The 16,687-nt window shown below is 40.1% G+C and overlaps 1 protein-coding gene across 2 annotated transcripts in view; it reads right to left on the bottom strand.

Moving 5' to 3' along the window:
* Positions 1–1,472: 1,472 nt before the first annotated feature.
* Positions 1,473–16,687, bottom strand: part of CNGA1 (cyclic nucleotide gated channel subunit alpha 1) — a 54,796-nt gene continuing 39,581 nt past the window's right edge. For both annotated transcript variants that reach the window (XM_082462471.1, XM_082462472.1), the window contains 7 exons: positions 15,588–15,704; positions 14,241–14,303; positions 9,167–9,208; positions 8,969–9,079; positions 7,586–7,693; positions 6,703–6,809; positions 1,473–5,396 (listed from right to left, as the gene is read on the bottom strand). In XM_082462471.1, the coding sequence (XP_082318597.1) occupies positions 3,982–5,396; positions 6,703–6,809; positions 7,586–7,693; positions 8,969–9,079; positions 9,167–9,208; positions 14,241–14,303; positions 15,588–15,704 (1,963 nt within the window). In that variant the 3' untranslated portion in view covers positions 1,473–3,981. The remainder of the gene's footprint in view (positions 5,397–6,702; positions 6,810–7,585; positions 7,694–8,968; positions 9,080–9,166; positions 9,209–14,240; positions 14,304–15,587; positions 15,705–16,687) is intronic.

Below are 16,687 nucleotides of genomic sequence, written 5' to 3'. Positions count from 1 at the left end.
AAGTGTGAGCGGGCACCCTGGAGCCTCACTGCCTGGATTCAAATAGTAGTTGTGCCACTTCCTTCCTGTGTGCCTCAGGCTAATTAAACTCTCTGTGCCTCCATTTCCTCATCTGTTAAGCAGGAAACATGGGTTTCCCTGGTGGCGCAGTGGTTGAGAGTCTGCCTGCTAATGCAGGGCACACGGGTTCGAGCCCTGGTCTGGGAAGATCCCACATGCCGTGGAGCAACTGGGCCCGTGAGCCACAATTACTGAGCCTGCGCGTCTGGAGCCTGTGCTCCACAACAGGAGAGGCTGCGATAGTGAGAGGCCCGCGCACCGCGATGAAGAGTGGCCCCCGCTTGCCGCAACTAGAGAAAGCCCTCGCACAGAAACGAAGACCCAACACAGCCAAAAATAAATAAATTAATTAATTTTTTTAAAAAATAAATAAAACAGGAAACATAATGGACCTACCTTATAGGTTGTCATGAGGATTAAATGAATTGACATCTGTAAAGTACTGGGGACAGAGCCTGGCACAGACTAAACTACGTAAGTGTTATTTTGTTACTATTCAAACATTTTCTAGAATTCTATTATATGCATATATTCCAATTTATATGTCTAGTCTCCATTTGATGAACATTTAAGTTGTTTACAATTTTTTACTATTACAAACATTCTTCAACATGTCTCACTGTTGAAGAATGTGACCAATTTTTGTAGTGACTATACATACTGAAGAATGAAATTGCTGGGTTTTAGGTTAATCCAACTTTAGGCTCTAGCAGATATTAGCATATTCCTTTCCAACATATGGTAAAAATTCCCACTCTCACTCAAAATTCCTATTACTACATCCTCATCAATTTTAGTGTTCCCTGATCATCATTTCTGTATTTGTAAAATGAGGAGGGGTGAACTAGATGATCCCTAGAGTCTTTGTACATTTTCTACGTTCTCTGATTCCCTTTCTTGAATTTCCCACTTTCTCCCTTCATCTAGAGATAAACTAGTCCAGCAAATAGCAAACAATTTCTTCTGAGTCTATAAGCCTCTTGTTTGGTACTTTATATTCTGAACAGTCTATAAACTAGGATATCCAATAATACAATTTCAGTCATCATAAGGAGGAATATCTCCTAAACTGACAGCTTCCAAGCCAGGCATACTTCCAACACTTTTAAAGCAGATCTGTAGTTTTCAAACATTTTAAAGCAATGGACTTTTAAAAGAATAAAAATATAAACTGAAGTTCAATATAAATGCTGCTTGCTCCTTTTTTTCCCTTTTTGCTTACCTCTAATATATATCTTATACATTGGTAAAAGCTTCTTGTAATGGAATTATTATTAGTGCCTAGATTAACTTCCTGAAAATAATACTGAAAAGCTTCCATTTATCTTGTTATTTTACCCATTAAATTTGCATTTTATACTTTATTTGATCATGTTTTCATTTTAGACTAGTATATATCCTATATTAAAATCTTCTGGAAATATCCACGTTAGAAAAGAATTGCCTACTATTACCAAAGAGCTCTGATTTTACCACCTGTAATTTCTATGGGAAAAAAAATATACAGCTTCAGGCTCTGAAGGTTATAATTATAGGCCAACATTGCCTCCTAATGGTAAGAAGCTTATTTACATCGTATGTCAAGTTAGAAATTTTGGTTTCTTTTTTAAATATGTGCAAAACTTTGAAGTGATCTCTTCCTATGAGAATATTACCTTATTTTGATAACAGAGTTGGGGAGGGAGATACAGTACTTAGCAGACATACTGGCAAGACTAGGTCATGGGGTTTCTGCTCTCCCTCTGATGTGCCATCTACAAGTCCCAGAATTCTCTCTCTCATTTCCTCTCAGATACAGTTACTAAACATCTTCAAACTTCAGCCAGCCCTCACTTGTCCTTATGTCAAGCTTGTCTTAGTCTTAATATGTTAAGATGCTAGTTCCAGACAGCCAACTGGAGTGTGGGATCAGCCTGGAAAACAGATGGTCTCTGGATTGCTAAAAGGTGAGCTCCTGCTTTGACATCCACGTGTACCCAGGTCAGCACACTTACCATCAGTCTCAGCAAAGCCGCATGTTCCCTGTCTTTTTTTTAAAAAATCCCCTCATGAAGCCAAAGCCCAGCTGTGAACCTCTGCTTTGCACTCCAGGTGTCTAAAACTGGAGCTTTCACCACCACCTGTCAGAGCCTCTACCTGGAAGAGTCATGAAAAAGGAATTGGCTAAACCCTCCTTAGCCCAAGCCTTTGAACCAAGAATCTGCTACCTATCTGATGTAAGTTCACAGAGCTCTGGATCAGAGGTCATCAAATCAGAACTCTTGGATATGTCTCTAGCCCAGGTCAGATTCAAAATCCCCCCTACCTGGATGCTGTGACTGGGGCCGCTTCTACTTTGGGAGCCAGCCGTGAGCCAGGTGTGTAACCCTCACTCACTCCTATCTTACTGAATCCGCCTGCTATGAGGAGCCAGCAAGGCTTTTTACAGTGTCTTAGAGGTTTATATAACAGGCAAGAAAGAACACAAAGAAAAGAATAAAATGCAGATGGAGGAGAAGGAATAAGAATAAGAAAGAAAAGAGAGGAAAAGGAGCACTTGTTTCAGGCAGAAACCATATTATATATTACTTAACGATCCACCCACTCCAGGACTAGCCACTTCCTCTGCAGTGAAGAAGCACTTGCCTGCCGATATAAAAGAGACGGGTAAAATGTAGAAGGGAAACGTAAGGCTGCAAAGACAATGTATAATTCAATAAATATTCTATTGGTAGAGTAGGATAAATTCTACCATTGGCATGCACCGATTGAGGTTCACATAGATATCTGAAATGTCAAATTAACAAGAAGCCATGTTAAGTCATATTATTACAGGCACGTATAGAAATCTGATATCAATTCCAGTGATCTGTGTTAAGAATTTATTGAGCCACATCTGGGTTTAGCAGTAGAGTTGTATACTTGATTAGCAATGTCTTCCATGAGCACACACTTGTCATATAGTTCCCTTCTCTTTTCTAGAACCATCCTCCCATTAACTCCTTCCTGGTTCTCTAGCTAAGTGCTTCTCAAGCTTTAATGTATGAATTACCTAGGGGGTTGCTAAAATTCAGATTCTGATACAGCAGGTCTTGGGTAGGGCCTGAGATTCTGAATTTCTAAGAAGCTCTCATGATGCCCATGCTGGACCATAGAACTTTCCGGTCTCCTTTTCTAACAACAATTTCCTTTGTTCATCACCCAGTAAGAGTATTACCTTTACCTCTTTTTCTTATTGCTGGTCAGTCAGAGAAAGAAGATAGTAGCCACTGCTGTCAGGCCTTAATAATCAGATAATTTAAAAAATTTTATTATAAAAGATTCCTATAACATCTTATGATTTTCAATTTCATAAATATATATATATATAATTTGTCATGCTTTTATCAGTAAGAAGTTTTTCTCAACCATTCTTCCCAAGCCCTAGAGTAAAATGATTAAGGTCCCTAAAATGCCCCAGAAGCTCTAAAATATTCTAAACTCTCTACTATATTATCAAATAAATAATATCCACTACAGCTTTAGGTTTTATTTTACTTTATTGCATTCTAATTCTTTTTAAATGGTATCCTGAACATGATGTACATGGTAATTCCCAGTTGCTCCTCAACAATATAAATTGCCTGAAAGTGAGGGATACTTGTTCACTTTTATAAAGAGTGTTACATAAAAGAAGCATATGTGAAAAAATCAGAAGATATAAATATTGATAAGTTAATTGGTTTATATCTTTGCACATTATCCATTGTGAAAAATTTTAAGTGTGATGATTCTTTAGCCACAGTACCTCACAAGTGAGTGTACGGCCTTGTGCCCTGCACGAAAGCACATTTTCCTTATGGAAAAATTCCCAGCTGAATCATTCTCTTCTTTCAACCTACAGGTGCCATCATCACGTCACCAAAAGGATCCTGAGGCATGTCCTTATGAATAACCAGCTTTTCAGTCCTGTGTAGAGTCTGTGGGCCCACTTTCAGCTCCAGATACTTCAATAGCTGAAAATTCTGTGTCAATAAGTGGTTTCAGAAATTTCTCAACCTTGGTTAGTCTTTGCTTCAGTTTCTGCTGCATTGACTCATACTCAGCCAGGATCCGAGCAAACTTTGTTTGCAGGAGGTCTACTGACCCCTCCATTCGAGTGACCTTCTCTTCGAGATCTTTAGGATCACTTCCAGCATTTGCAATGTTTATGTCCAGTAGACCATCTTTCATCAAGATTTGCTTCCCTTTCTCTTCTAGCATACATTTGGCATCTGGGTACTCAGTTAGAGCTTCCATGAGGTCATCTTTTGAGAGACAGAACAGATCTGAGTAGCCAATACTTTTAATGTTGGCCGTTCTTCGATTGCCAGCTTTGCTGCCTTTAATGTTAAGGATGCTGATCTCACCAAAGTAGCTGCCATCACTCAATACTACAAACTGAGTGATTCCATCATCTGCCACCACGGCGAGTTTGCCTTCCTTGATGATGTACATCTCTCGTCCAATATCCCCTTTCTTGCAAATGTAATCTCCAGGACTGTAGACTTGGGGTTGTAATTTCAACACCAACTCCACCAACAGACCAGCTTCACAGTCGGCAAAAATGCGCACCTTTTTTAACGTGTCTAAGTGAACATTGATGGCAATCTCTGCTCTTAGTTTATCAGGCAGATACTTCAAGACTTCTCTCTCATCCACTGTTTTTTTGTTGGTCCACAGATAGTCAAACCATTTAATAACTCTCTTTTCCATATCTTTGCTTACATTTCGAAAATGCATGTATTGCTTGATCGCATCAATTCTTCCTTGAAATTCTGCTCTGGCTGCATTCATGTTGGAGATCATAGAACCTATGTTACCAACAATGGTGGCAAAAATTAACACTCCAATTAGGAAATCAGCCACCACAAAGACATACTCAGAATCCCTCACAGGAGGTGGTGTTTCACCAATGGTGGTCAAAGTCAGTGTAGACCAGTAAAGGCTGTATACATATTTTCTAGCCAAACGGCCAAATTCAGGATCATTAACATCAGGATAGACCCATGTATCATTTCCAAATCCAACAGCTTTGGAAATAGAGAAGTACACACATGCATTCCAATGGATGATGAGGACAATATACATCACGAGGTTAGAAATCCTGAAGATGTTTGGGTAGTTTGTCCTGGTTTCTGTTCTCTGGAAGAACTCAAACATTCGAGAGATCCTGAACAGTCTGTTTAATCTAATTTCCGGATAGTTCCAGCCCAGATTAAAATACAGCAGATCAGTTGGTATCACTGATACAACATCAAGTTTAAATTGAAAGTTTGATTTATATTTCTCTATGAGTTTAAGCTCTTCCTTCACCAGTAGTCCTTGTTCTAGGTAACCTAAAATAGAAAAAAAAAAAAAAGTAATGTTTTTTCCTTTTTATGCCACTGTTAATTTTTCTAAAGTAACTCTCAACAAACTTCATTGAGTTCAAAACAAGAGTTCATTCCAATAAATATGCTTTTAGCAATGTAGTAAGATATGAGTACTGATCAACATATGGCTGTAGAAAATGTTCTTTTGCAGAAATAAAAAGTAAAGCTTTGTAAGTACAGAAGTGAGAGATTATATGCAATGTATATATACAAGGTATATATACAGACCTCTCTAGATTCAGCATCTTGCCCAGGTAAAGCTATGCCTTTTATGAACAGTGTTCTTGGAAAGTTTTCTTTTTCTAACACTGTGCTTAATTCTTCATGCCACTCTTTTGTCAGAATCCCGGCCCCACCCTTGAAGCTTGGGTACCTCCTTGCTGTTTGACTCTCGTGAATATTCTTGCCTTGCCCCTTCAATGTGAAGCATATGTCCTTTGAGGCTTCATTTTCATATCTCTTTCTTGCCCCTCCCAGGCTTCCTTAGACAACTGGGATTTTCCTTTCTCCTAAGCTGCTACCATGCACCTTGTGTGTTAAACCCAGAATTTCAGTACTGTGATATATTTCACTAGGGAAAAATTTGTTTCTCTTCCTATCCTGGTTACCAGAGCTGTGCATAGTACTGAACTGAAGCATTGCTCCAGTGCACTGATATTACAGAATGTCTTTATTTTACATAATGATTCTTAAAAGTGATACTCTGCATACACAGGTTACCTTTGCATGTGGTAGTATAGAAAATGAGCTTATACCTACTTAACAAGAATACTTAAATCGGAAGCTATCAGATCCTGCCCAGATTATTGGTCAATAATGCCTCACCATGGACCACAAAGTTGAATTAAGGATGTACATCCTGTTTCTTATAAAATTTCTAGTACAGCTCTGCTGAGTACAATGACATTTTCCTCCATGCCTCTTCAAGGTATCTCTGTTAGGTAGAAATTACCCTTTCTCAACAGAACTGGCAGAATATTTCTGTTCTCTCTATTCTTCTCTCCTGGTATAAACCCAGTGAACAGAAGAATGGAGGAAAGCCATCAATCCACATCCAGAAGGTTGCCTAGTAACATCCTTCTGAATCAGCTGGAGTGGCCTAAGCCTGTGGGTGGGTATATGGTACTCTTGCTTTCAAGAGTGCCTTTTCCTCTAAAACAAATTTTTGTGAGTCTTTTTTTTTTGAAGAATACTTGAATTAAGAAATTTCAAGTTATACATAGAGATAAAAGCATGAAATTGCAAAATATCCAAAACTGAACATATTTACCTGTCCTTGTTCGTACAAACATATCGAGAAGATAGATTATATCTGATAAGTAATCAAGAATGAGCCAATATTCTAGGTAATCAGACTGAAGTTCATCAAAACATGCTCTGTAAAAAAAAAACTTGTATAAATAAAATGAAATGGGACCAATTTAAGTAAAAGTCCTCTTTGTATAATTTTTATCATAATGAGAAGTATAACACACTAAGGCTAGGAGGGGTCCTTGGAGTCCATTTAATCAACCATGGCTTTCCCAAATCTATTCCCAAATCTGAGGGTTGGATTTAGTTTTCTCACACTTCTGAATTTCAACATTCTTTCCATTATGCTAGTCAGCTTTGTGAAAACATCAAATGAGAATAAATGACTTCAAGCTAACATCAAAGTATTTTTGGGTGATACACATTGATATCTAGGTTCATGTTGACTATTTGTACCCAAAATGCCTTGGGAAATCATGCTTGGTCCTGGATGGCTGAGATGTTTACTGTCTAAAAGACAAGGAACCATAGATATCCCTTGGGAAACACATCTTGCTCTATAAAACCTAGATCCTTGATCTTTTTCCAGTCTTGGCAAAATTTTTTTCTTGCAGGCCAAAGAAAATAAAAAGTTTCTCCCAAAGTTCTAATTAAATGATTGAGCAATCAAAAGTTTAAAAGTATCCCCACCCCACCCCCATCCCAGTACTGGATTTCCAAGGATATTGGGAACCAAAGCACCTATTCTTGCTCTTAGGAAAACACATTGAGAATGATGTAACCTCTCTTCACAACCTGTGGTGGAGAAAGGAGGTATGTCCTAAAGAGCTCTATGCCAAACTGTTAAGTCAGTTAACTTGGAAACTAGAAGTGGTTTGAGATCCACAAAAATATATAGACACCTTGCAATAATCATGGTCCAGTTGTACATGACAGGTAAGGTGATGCAAAACAGCCAGTTGTAATATGTGTTTCCCGAGGGATCAATAACCACGACTTTCTTCTTCTCCCTAGCAGCAATTAGAAATAAAGGGGAAGGTTACCAAGGAACAAGAATATTTTTATTTCAAATATCAAATATGGTTATGCCCATCACCTACAATTGATGAATTAGAAATAAGCTGAAGAAGCTCACTCCACAGTGGGAAGACTAGCTTGGTATAAGTGCATTAGTCATAAGAAACTGGTTAGGGAGGGGTGGATAGATAGTTAAATTACTAGTCTTACATTAAACCATACTTTAGACTTTTATTAAAGCCCCTGTTTTACTGTGATGCTGCAGACACTTCTATCACTCCAGCTACTGAGAGAGAACAATGGCATAGATCATGCCGAACTCTGGATATTCCACAGACCCCTTTGGTAGGCAATGGTTGGTGGGACAATGATGATTTTACCCCTCCCCCTACCAGGTAACAAAACAATTGGGGACCACACTGTGAGGAGGAACTCATGGCTTCTTTCTCATCTGTATGGAGAGAAGAATATAACACAATCTAATAAAAAGTGCTTGTTCTTAAGTGTGTATGAGGAATTGAGAGGCAATAGAGGGCAAAAGAAAGAAGGAAGGAAGGAACTATATGATCAAAGGGACATTTTTTAAAACTTTCTGGTATCAAATTTATATTTTTAAGGATTTTTTCTTTTATACAACGTCGACACATTTCTAACAGGCACAAATAAGTAAACCATCATCTGGTAAAGAGTTTTCTTTGAGTAAGTTTAGAAGACAATATTTTCTTTAATAAAAAGAAAAAAGATAGCTCTGAAAATATCACTCAGCCTTATCCTTGTGAAACTCTAACTCTCAAATGTTTTAAAAGGTTTCTTTCAAATAGCTGATGTTTTGACAGCATTTATACTGCTCTCAAAATTAGGCATGGCTTTTGCAATGAGACTACTTTACTTTGGATTATTTGCCATACAGTATTTATGACTCAAAAATGTTAATGAAATTATTAAATTTTTATTTCAACTAAAAATATTGATGGTAAGATACTAGAAACCCAATTTTCTTTGGATCCTAAATCTGTCCCAGTGGTAAGTTTATCTTCACCAGTGCTTAAGGAAGGAAATTAACCATGACGCTGAAAATTCTTGATGAGAAAACTAAGGCTACCATTGCTAATTTTAAGGAAGTTTGAAAAAAATTAAATTCACATTTGATAAGAATTTATTTAGTCTTTACACCAGGCTTCTTTACTATAAACTTGTGGGAAATTATCCCTGCATCCTAAATCCATCACAAATTTATTCCTAATTTCAATGCCAGTAAAAATACTTACTCTTCTTTCTTTTCTTTGCCTTTCTCCTCTTTTTTTTTCTTGTCTTTGTCCTTTTCTTTCTTCTTTTCCTTTTCTGGGTCCTTTTTATTTTGATTTTTATCATCTGGCTTGCTGAAGAAGTGAGAGATGTAGTTGGTAAAATACAAAAATGTTATGGATAGAAAAATGTGGGGTCATTCATGCCAAAGTCTTACTTACCGCTTCTTTTCTTTTTTCTTTTTCTTTTTTTCTTTTGGTTCTCTATAGAAAAAAACCAATATATCACATAATCAAATTACATTCTGACCTCCATTCTTGTTTACCTTCCTCTCCACTGGGCAAGAATTCTGGGCTTTGTGTTCAAAGACCTGCCCTTGTGCTCAGAGACCGGAAATCTGATCTCCTAATGGCGGGTTCAACAAAAAATAGACAGGCACCCAGATAATAAACAAATAAAATTCCTGGGAATTAGTGCATGTGGAAAACTGGAGAAAATGGATATGGATAAAGGCATAAACCCAGGGAGGGAAATTTAAGAAACAAGAGCCCCCAAGAGTGTACTTTCAAAGTCTCAATGTATATCAAAAAAATGGGTATTTAAAATTTAAGCTTCTTGATGTCACTTGTATTTATGCTTGAACAAGAGTTTTGAGAATTTCAAGAAAATGCCATCAATTTTCTTTAGAAGGGTAATCCTGGCTGAAGCAATGTTTTATGAGCAGACAAAAAGCTCTGTGGTAACAGAGTAGAATCCTAATTCGTAGAATCATTCACCAGATTTGAGATCACCTTCTATATACAATTTCTTCTTGAGTGGAGAATATGGGATTAGTGGGCTCTTTCTGCAGTTGGCTTTCTCTATCAGCAGAAGAATGGATTCTGGAGTCAGACAGAGCTAGGGTCATAGTAGGCTGTCATTGTTGGCTCAGATATCTTGGGAAAATGTATTATTCAGACATGAATGATCAGGCAGCTCGTTACCACTGGGATAGTCAGAGAAGGCTGTTAAAGGGAAGTAGGTCTAAACTTAGGCCTCAGAGTATGGGTAAGAGTTGGAGAGGTTAAGAAGAAGAGAAAGGATGTTAAAGGGAGGGAAATTTTCAGGTGCAAATATACAAATGAACTTAGTCTGGGTAGGAATGGCCCAGCAGAAGTGGAAAGCTGCTACTAAGGAGAAATAGGAGATAAAATTGACAAGGAGATGAGGCTTGGCACCTAAGGTTGTCATGTACAAACAGAAACAAAACATAAAGTTAGATAAGGTGGAATTTATTGCTGTGGGAGTACATTCTTATGATACAAGATTTAACACCCTAACATAGACCTTGGGAGATGGTGCTGGCACACTTCTTGGATGGCTCTTAGAAGCTCAGAAAAGGTGATAGCTCACACTAAGTGAAATATAAATTATAAAATGCTATGGCACATGGTGGAGGAAGGTATCAAAAAGATTCAGAGAAGTGGTAGGCTAAAATGGACATACTAAGTAAGAAAAATAGCCCACCAACTGATTATGTTCCCTAAGAGGTCTCAGAGTATACAAAAATGACAGGGAATGTGCTGGTGAGAGGGGCACCAGCATTACTGAGAAGCTCACTGGTGCTGTCCTCTGTAGACCAGGGCTGATAGTGAGAGATGCTGAACTGGGTACAGAACTAGATTTCCCTGAGAGCAATAGGGATGACAGGATCTAGAAATCACAGAGACCAGTGGCAGTGCTTACCCATCAGAAGAGAAATAGGTCTGATAATTGTAATTAGCAGTAAGACGAGCATAGTAGCCAGGTCTTAACCCACAGAGCGCTATGGAAGAGGTTAACAGAACACTGTATTCCTAGATAGATGGGCATCTTGTTGACTTGTTAGGGTACTGTTTTACATTTATAATAAAAAACAAATTGGGGATGTATGCTCAGGAGGTTAAGGGCGACTTATCCCAATAAAAAGTCACAACCCTTTGCATAGTTTCTAAACCTGAGCTAGCTCTCAGAAATGAAACCAGTCAGAGGAGAAGCCCAGCCCCCATGAAGAAGGACTCTGCAACACCGTGACAAGTATATTCAGTAATGATTTCCCCAGTCTTTCCTCCAAAGAAAACCAATGGTCATTTACTTAAGTAACTGTACACTGGGGGTAAAAAAGAATACCTAGATACATTAAAGGCCATTTTCGCACAGGACCCAAGTTGATATTGAGACCCACGGACTAAAGCATCATCATGCCCCACCCCCATTAAAGTGAGGGACATATGGTGGTTTGGTAGTAATTTGTGGGGCCTCCACTGGGTCTAAGGATGCCCCCTTGTGGTCATTTGTCCAGTTCCTCCATGTAAACATGGAATGCATTTATTTGGTCATTGGCAGAACCCTCATCTCCACTAGTTCCTTGGCTTGTGGAATAAGAGCTAACATAGTGGGGAGGACCAAGTGGAAGCCCTAAAGCTGCCTCCTACCTGCTGGCAAAAAGCAATATTGCAACCTGGACAGGAAAGGAAATGCAATCCTTAAAGACCTAATGCATGCAGGGGTGGTGCTCCTCCATCACACCCCCGTTTAATTCAGTGTCTGGCCCCTATTAAAACCAAATGGAGGGCTTCCCTGGTGGCGCAGTGGTTAAGAATCCGCCTGCCAATGCAGGGGACACGGGTTCGAGCCCTGGTCCGGGAAGATCCCACATGCTGCGGAGCAGCTGGGCCCGTGAGCCACAATTACTGAGCCTGCGCGTCTGGAGCCTGTGCTCCGCAACAAGAGAGGCCGCGATAGTGAGAGGCCCACGCACTGCGATGAAGAGTGGCCCCCACTTGCCACAACTGGAGAAAGCCCTCGCACAGAAGCAAAGACCCAACACAGCCATAAATAAATAAATAAATAAATAAAATTAAAAAAAAAAAAAAAAAAAACCAAATGGATACTGGTGGATGGCAGCAGACTACTGCAAAGCTCCAATTATAGTCACCGTGGCAGATGTGAAAAACAATACACTCACCCAATCAGTACCATATTCCTAAGGTTCTGGGTCAATCATGGTGAATGTGTTATTTTTAACCACTATCGGGGAAGAGGGTCAGAAACAGTTCATATTCACAAGGGATGGAAAACAGTATGTATTTACACTACTTTCCAGGGCTATGTTAACTCTCCCTCCCACTGTCATGACATAATCTAGAGGGACCTGGACCATCTGGACATTCCTCAGAGTATCACATTGGTCCACTATATCTATATCAACGACATTATGTTAATTGGGCCCTGAAAGAGGATTATCTAACCATGGGACAGAAAATGACTGTTGACCATGAGCTGGATCCTGTCAGAACTAACAAGTCATAAGGTTGTATTGCAACCTATCACATGATAAAGTGATGTACTTGGGACTGAGCAGGTGGCTCGGCACCCTCGCCCCATGTCATCTACCACTGCTGCATCGAAGCTATTCCTCCCCCCCGACCCATGGCCATATATTGGGCTTATAGGAACAACTGATGGAGCATGACCTGTGGATGGGTCAGCTTGGCATCTGGATGCAAGCCAAAATGAGCTGTTGTCTACAATACAACCCTACCTAGAGGTGGCCTTAAAAAGATAGTGAGGTTAATCTTACCAATGGCACAGCTTTAAGCAGTGCACAATCATCTACTTTGTGGGGAAAAAGCAATGGCCCAAATTAAGAATATACAAGGCGGACTTCCCTGGTGGCACAGTGGTTAAGATTCCACCTGCCCATTCAGGGGACACGGGTTCGAGCCCTGGTCTGGGAAGATCCCACATGCCGCAGAGCAATTAAGCCCATGCGCCACAACTACTGAGCCTGCACTCTAGAGCCCTCGAGCCACAACTACTGAAGCCCGCGTGCCTAGAGCCCGTGCTCTGCAACAAGAGAAGCCACCGCAATGAGAAGCCCGCGCACTGCAACAAAGAGTAGCCCTCGCTCACTGCAACTAGAGAAAGCCCGCGCGCAGCAACGAAGACCCAACGCAGCCAAAAATAAATAAATTTATTTAAAAAAAAAAAAAAGAATATACAAGGATTCATGGGCAGTCACAATGCGTTGGGTGATTGGTCAGGGACCTGATGAAAAAATATTTTAAGATCGGGAAAAATAATTCTGGAGAATAGGCAGACTGAATGGACTTTATGGGCATGAGCACAAGGTTTTAAAACCTTTGTATCCCATATTAATGCCCATCAAATAGCAGGTGCCATGGAAAAGAAAATAACAACCAAGGAGACAATAAATCAGCCTGTTGACAAAGCCAACCTCTGTCACTGGCATCCCCAATGCTGGCACAATGTGGTTACGAATGGAGCAGCCATGGTGGCAGAGATGGAGACTATATATGGGCCCAACACATGAGGTCCTGTTCACCCAGGTGATTTAACTGCTGCTACTGCTGAATGTCCAGTCTTCCAGTTCCAAAGACTAATGCTGTGACTCTAAAAGAGCACCATTACTTGAGGAAAGCAATCAGTCACTTGATGGCAAGTTAATTACACCATGGAAAGGGCATCAAATAATCTTGACTTGAATCAATATATATTACGGATACTAACTTGCTTTTTTGCCTCAGGGCTTTGACCAGTGCCACTATCCAGTTTTGGTTTCTGCCAGCTCAGAGTTTCCCTCTCCCTTGGCTGGCCTTGGCTGAAGGAAGCCACCGTGCTCAAAATTATGCCCCCCTTCCTAGAGGCAGCCCTCATACAATGACCGTGCATGGGTACAAGCCCAGTACTATTGCCTAACTATGGAACAACTCTGAAGGGCCATCCCTTCTCCAGAGCTCCCCAGGGCATCACATGGCACATCAACTCTATTCTCTGAAGTTCAACTTCTCCCTCTACCCAATCTTACTCCCCTAACTCCCTTCTAGGTATCATTTCCGAGAGCACTCCCAATAAACCTCTGTATACAAACCTCCTTCTCAGAGACTGTCTCCTGGGAAACTTGACCTAAGACACATTGGCTCAGAATGGGAAGGATTAATGATGTTTTATTTATTTTGTCAGCCACCCTAACCCTAACCACATGGAGGGGCAATTTCACATATGCTATAGACATGGTTTTTCTACACGTATTCAAATACATACATGCGTACATACATATTACTTGTAACATGAGTAGCTACATTTTTCAGGAGGAAATAACCAAATGACAAAATAATGGAAAAACTTTGCCATTGGATTAGATAGAGTTTGCCTAATAAATATCTGCAGTGTAACACATTCAGATGTATTTCTACCTTTTTACTGTCTTTCTTTAAAAACAAAGGTGTGGTTTACTATTGTCAATGTACTTACTGCTCCTTATTGCTGCTGTTGTTAACATTGAAAAGTGCAATGGCTCCAGGCAAGTACTGCTCCCTGGGAAATGAAAAAGCACGGTGAAATCAGAATAGTCACCATGTGTATAATGTCCATAGTAAATAAACAGTCTTAAAGAACAAATACTTTTCAGGTTCTACCCATTACTAACTAGTGCCTAGATAATTTTTGAAAATATAGAGTCTCCACGAAGCATGAGTTGCTGAATATCAGTGCCATGAACCAAAGTAATTAATAAATGTTTATTAACCAATGCTCACAATGCATCCCATTACCATCCTCCACACCCTAAGTAAGCCAGCTTGGATGCTACTAACGCCCAGAAAGCGATTAAGACTTAGATTGTCCGGGAAGATAGGAAGGGAAGACAAGACAAATGAAAACAGCATGAAAGCTGAAGGTGGTCAGTGAGAAAAGAAACAGGAGGGGGGAAAAAAAAAGAGGGAAAAAAACGAAGTAGAAGTAAGTATGATTGACAGGATGGGAGCCCCTGATCCACACCAATACCACACTCCTTCCACACTCTCAGGGTCACATGTTTGAAGTTTCCACAAGTGCTTTTTTCCCTAAGGATTTTTTTAGCTTTTCTCTTCTCGTTACTCACCCTAATGCTCTGCTTCCCTGAAAGTAGGATTGAATGGAAGAGAGCATTTTTAGAGAACGACAGCTAAACCCTCTCACATATAATTGGAAGAAGGATCAGAAAGAAGGAGGAAATCAGAGAGGACTCAGGCATGAGGTTTCCTAAGGGACAGACACGGGTCTCAGGCAAAATGATCAGCAAGGGTGTTCATGGCTTGGAGCCCCATGGACATGAATTATCATCAGGCAGTGGCAGTTTCCCAAGAGAAGAAGAGGCTAAGGAACAGAAGTAGCAATTTACTCCTGAGATCCTGCAGAGTAGCTGGGTAGCAGGAGTGTTGGCCAAGCCCACTGAGTGGAAGAGTAGAACACCTTTCTTTCATCTAAATAATAGTTTAAAAACTGATGTGGGGGGCTTCCCTGGTGGCGCAGTGGTTGAGAATCCGCCTGCCAATGCAGGGGACACGGGTTCGAGCCCCGGTCTGGGAAGATCCCACATGCCGCGGAGCAACTGGGCCCGTGAGCCACAACTACTGAGCCTGCGCGTCTGGAGCCTGTGCTCCGCAACAAGAGAGGCCGCGATAGTGAGAGGCCCACGCGCCGCGAGGAAGAGTGGGCCCCGCTTGCTGCAACTAGAGGAAGCCCTCGCACAGAAACAAAGACCCAACACAGCCAAAATAAATAAATTAATTAAAAAAAAAAAACAACAACTGATGTGGAGGGATAGATCATACTGCTCACCTCTGTGATGGCCGTCCCCTTCCATGTCTACTACTTCTAAAGGAATCCCTTGCATGAGGGTTTTCACTCTCTGATTCTTCAAATATAGAGGCACTGTCATCATCATCAGAAAAGGAGCTATGGTTCAATAGGAGGCAGAGATTAATTAGATCAGTACTTTAAACCACTGTGGGGGAACAACACGTCTCACTTCTCATCTCTTCTCTTTCTCTCTCAAATGAACACAGACAACAGTTTTTAATAAGAGTGAGCTGAGAACTGTTCAGAATACACAGAATTAGATAGAGTTTATGCACAGTCCAGTAAAATACGTGTAATTAAGAAACTACTTTCTAGGTCTTCCATATTTGTATTGTTTGATGCCTTGATTAGTTAATATTTATCAAATAGAAAGTATGATATCTGTACTTCAGGTCATATTATACAGTTTTCTGAACCTGTAATAACATTTCCTTCCACTAAAAGTAAATTCAACCACATTTATACAAATTCTATTCATTTATAGGGCAACCACTTTAAATTACACTTTTAAAACACGTTAGCATTTCACACTTTGTATTTTTTTTTCACATTTCTCTATGGTAATGTTATCCCTTTAGATGAGAAATGTCCCATGCGGAAAGGTCTTGCCAGTGACTAAGGAAATATTTGGCAAAGGTGCATCTAAAGAATCACCACAATAATATCTATGTTCATTTGTTAGATAAGTTATACTGTCCTAAAGAATAAATAAATTCACTAAATTAAATAAAGTACAAAGTTCAAGGTTTCAAATTAAAAGTTAAACTGAAATTAAGCTTAGTTAAATTGAAGAACTTTGGCTGGCATTAAAAATACATAGGGACTTCCTTGGTGGTGCAGTGGTTAAGAATCCACCTGCCAATGAAGGGGACACAGGTTCGATCCCTGGTCCAGGAAGATCCCACATGCCGCAGAGCAGCTAAGCCTGTGCGCCACACCTACTGAGCCTGTGTGCCACAACTACTGAAGCCCGCGCACCTAGAGCCTGTGCTCCACACAAAGAGAAGCCACCACAATGAAAAAGCCCATGCACCACAACGAAGAGTAGCCCCCGCTCGCTGCAACTAGAGAAAGCCTGC

This window comes from Balaenoptera physalus (assembly GCF_965194825.1).
Source record: "Balaenoptera physalus genome assembly, chromosome: 5".
Classification (NCBI taxonomy): Eukaryota; Metazoa; Chordata; class Mammalia; order Artiodactyla; family Balaenopteridae; genus Balaenoptera; species Balaenoptera physalus.
This window is presented reverse-complemented; position numbering and strand designations above follow the sequence as displayed.